The sequence below is a fragment of the Magnolia sinica genome, chromosome 14 (genome assembly GCF_029962835.1).
Source record: "Magnolia sinica isolate HGM2019 chromosome 14, MsV1, whole genome shotgun sequence".
NCBI lineage: Eukaryota > Viridiplantae > Streptophyta > Magnoliopsida > Magnoliales > Magnoliaceae > Magnolia > Magnolia sinica.
Genome location: NC_080586.1, coordinates 1,196,699 through 1,199,633, shown reverse-complemented (window position 1 = coordinate 1,199,633; position 2,935 = coordinate 1,196,699). Strand labels below are relative to the sequence as shown.

General features: G+C 40.5%; 1 protein-coding gene across 1 annotated transcript; it reads left to right on the top strand.

Moving 5' to 3' along the window:
* The first annotated feature begins 254 nt into the window (after window positions 1–254).
* Window positions 255–2,699, top strand: LOC131225604 (transcription factor MYB61-like). Its single transcript, XM_058221158.1, has 3 exons — window positions 255–773; window positions 890–1,019; window positions 1,121–2,699. Exons 1-3 carry the CDS (start codon window positions 641–643, stop codon window positions 2,235–2,237), a joined length of 1,380 nt encoding a protein of 459 aa, XP_058077141.1. The 5' UTR covers window positions 255–640; the 3' UTR covers window positions 2,238–2,699.
* Window positions 2,700–2,935: the final 236 nt, after the last annotated feature.

Below are 2,935 nucleotides of genomic sequence, written 5' to 3'. Positions count from 1 at the left end.
TGGTAAAAAGAGATGATACATACGAAAAACACAATCGTATCAATAGTATATAAAAAAAAAAGAAACCGTATCGATGATTTCTTTTTCTTTGTTTTTTTTTTTCTTTTTTCTTTTTTCTTTTTTTTTTTTTTTTTTATATTTTTTTTAATTCTACATTGCCTTGTGTTACTGTTATTTTCACTAACTTGGGTTTGAAGCATCGGCGTAAGTCCTGCTGATTTGTGCAATAGAATATAAGAGGAATTGCCCCCATTGCAGCAACAGACATTAATTCTCAGAGCTGTGGTAAGACATCCACAACTCAAATTATTAAACCTTCTCTCCTCACCCTTCAGAAGGGAGAAAAACAACTTCAACTTCTATCAACTTCTAGACAATGACTTCTCTTATGAGCTTTCATTTTTCTTAATTCAATTCCCTTTCTTTTCTCTGCTATTTCATTTTCTCAGCCATCCCCACCATCTCTTTCCTACATTTCCACCCCTTTAGGCCACAACCCACATCCCAAAATCCACTCAAGAAAAAAAAAGAGGAAAAAAAAAAAAAGAACTCTGATTTTTGCTGACAATTCCACCCGGAGTTTGAGCAGGTACCCACCGCTTTTGGGAAAAAAGGATTCACCAGGCGGGTTTCGCTCCAAATGGGGAGGCATTCTTGCTGTTACAAGCAGAAGCTGAGGAAAGGCCTGTGGTCTCCAGAGGAGGATGAGAAGCTCCTTAGGCATATTACTAAATATGGTCATGGGTGTTGGAGCTCTGTGCCTAAGCAAGCAGGTGGCTTGTTTGGCATTGCAATTGAATAGAATTGAATTTGGATTTGAATTTTTCTTGATTTATTTTCTAGTTGGGTTTTGTTGAGTTACAGTTATCTAACTAAGGGAAAATTGCAGGCCTGCAAAGGTGTGGAAAGAGCTGCAGATTGAGGTGGATAAATTACCTGAGGCCTGATCTTAAGAGAGGCACATTCTCGCAGCAAGAAGAGAACCTGATAATTGAACTTCATGCAGTTCTAGGCAACAGGTAATCTTTGTTTTTATCATTTCAAGATCAGCTACGCTTTTGCTCTTTCAGGTACTTGAAATTCTGCAAAATGCTGAGGTGTTTTCATGAAATTTCATCAGGTGGTCGCAGATTGCAGCACAGCTGCCTGGAAGAACCGACAACGAAATCAAAAACTTGTGGAATTCATGCATCAAGAAGAAGCTGAGGCAGAGAGGCATTGATCCAAACACCCACAAACCACTATCTGAGGTTGAGAATGGAGAAGATAAGGCAGCTGCATCTGCCAGCAGTGAGAAAGCATCAGGATCAAACGAACTGAAACTCCTATCGGTGGGGTCCGTCACGGAGAATCTCGAACCAGTGGGGCTGGATGCAAAACCACAGTCAATCACAGCGGACCACAGGTACACACTGGAAGGTTTGAGCTCGAAGAGCAACACTAACATCAAGAACAATTCAATGGCAACCACCAAGGAATTCTTCCTGGAGAGGTTCATGATGAGCCATGAGAGCTCCACCAGCTGTAGGCCTTCGGACTCGATGATGGGTTATTTCCCTCTCCAGCAATTGAATTATGGGTCCACCTGTGGTAATCAGACAGCCAGCGTAGGCCTGTCAATGAACCCAAATCCAGTCCTCTGGCTTAACCAGAACTCTAGGCCTTTCCAGATGAATTCTGAGTTCAATTCCAATACGGTTTCGACTGTTATACCATCCTTGACAAGCTCGATCCTTCCAACTCAAATGGGCTTCAAGCCTACCATTGCCCTCCCGCCTGATAATTCATCGGTGGGCTGTATAAATGCCAATGGGGTTCACCACTGGGAAGCTGGAAGCTCTAGTAACAGCAGCAGCAGCAGTGCAAGTAGCAGCAGCATTGAGCTGCAAAGCAACAGCTCTTTCTTTGAGAACAGCATCTTCTCATGGGGATTGTCTGATTGCCGAGTAGAATTGCCAGATATAACCTCAGAAAAAGAAGCTCAAATCCATCTCGAGACAGAGCCCGGAGACATCAAATGGTCTGAATTTCTCCACCATCCATTCCCAATGACAGCAGCCACCATTCAAAATCAAACACAGCCTCTATACAGTGAGATCAAATCAGAAAGCCAGTTTGGAATCAATACTAGTCTGAGTAATTGGCACCAGCCTCATCAGCAACCATTGCAACTGCAATCGTCCGATATCTACGGTAAGGATTTCCAGAGAATCACAGCCGCGTTTGAACAAATGTAGCTCTTAAAATTCCTCCCCAAAAAAAAAAAAAAAAAACCCCAACTTACAGAATTTTCAATTCTAAAGGTTTGAATAAAAAGCTACTTCTAATTACAGGTGTGTGCCATAGATTTTTTTTTTTGGTTCTCCTTCATTGTAAATAGGTCCGATACAAAAGTCCCAGCTTTGATCTTTTTGAAAAATCCTGTGCACAAGCAAGCTGGACCACATCTTGTTAATGGGTGGGATTTGAATTTGCAAAATAATGCTTGTTTCAGTGTATTTTCTTTCTCTTGTTTCATGGCCTTATGGCATTCAAAGAGTGTTAATTCTATCTTGTTAATCAAATTGCATTCTCTACTTCGATTTTTTGTGGGTTTTCTTCCTTTCAATTCCTTTTAGTATTGTTGTTATTAAAATGAATAATTTTCATTGGGATGTAGAGTTCCTTGTCCGATGAGAAATAAAGAAACCAGATTTTCAGATGGATGTCTATCAATGTTTCTTATTTAGAGATGCAGATGGTTTTATCTTTTAACAGCTTAGTCAATTCCGCGAGAAAATACAAACAAAAAAAAAAAAAAGGGTTTTGGAGGAGCTGACAGTGTCCTGATTCATCAGGGATCATGGTTACTGATACAGACCGTTGATCTGATGGATTCCACCTTGTACAGGAAATACCCCTCAATTCTCAAATATGGGAGGATTCTAACCATTTG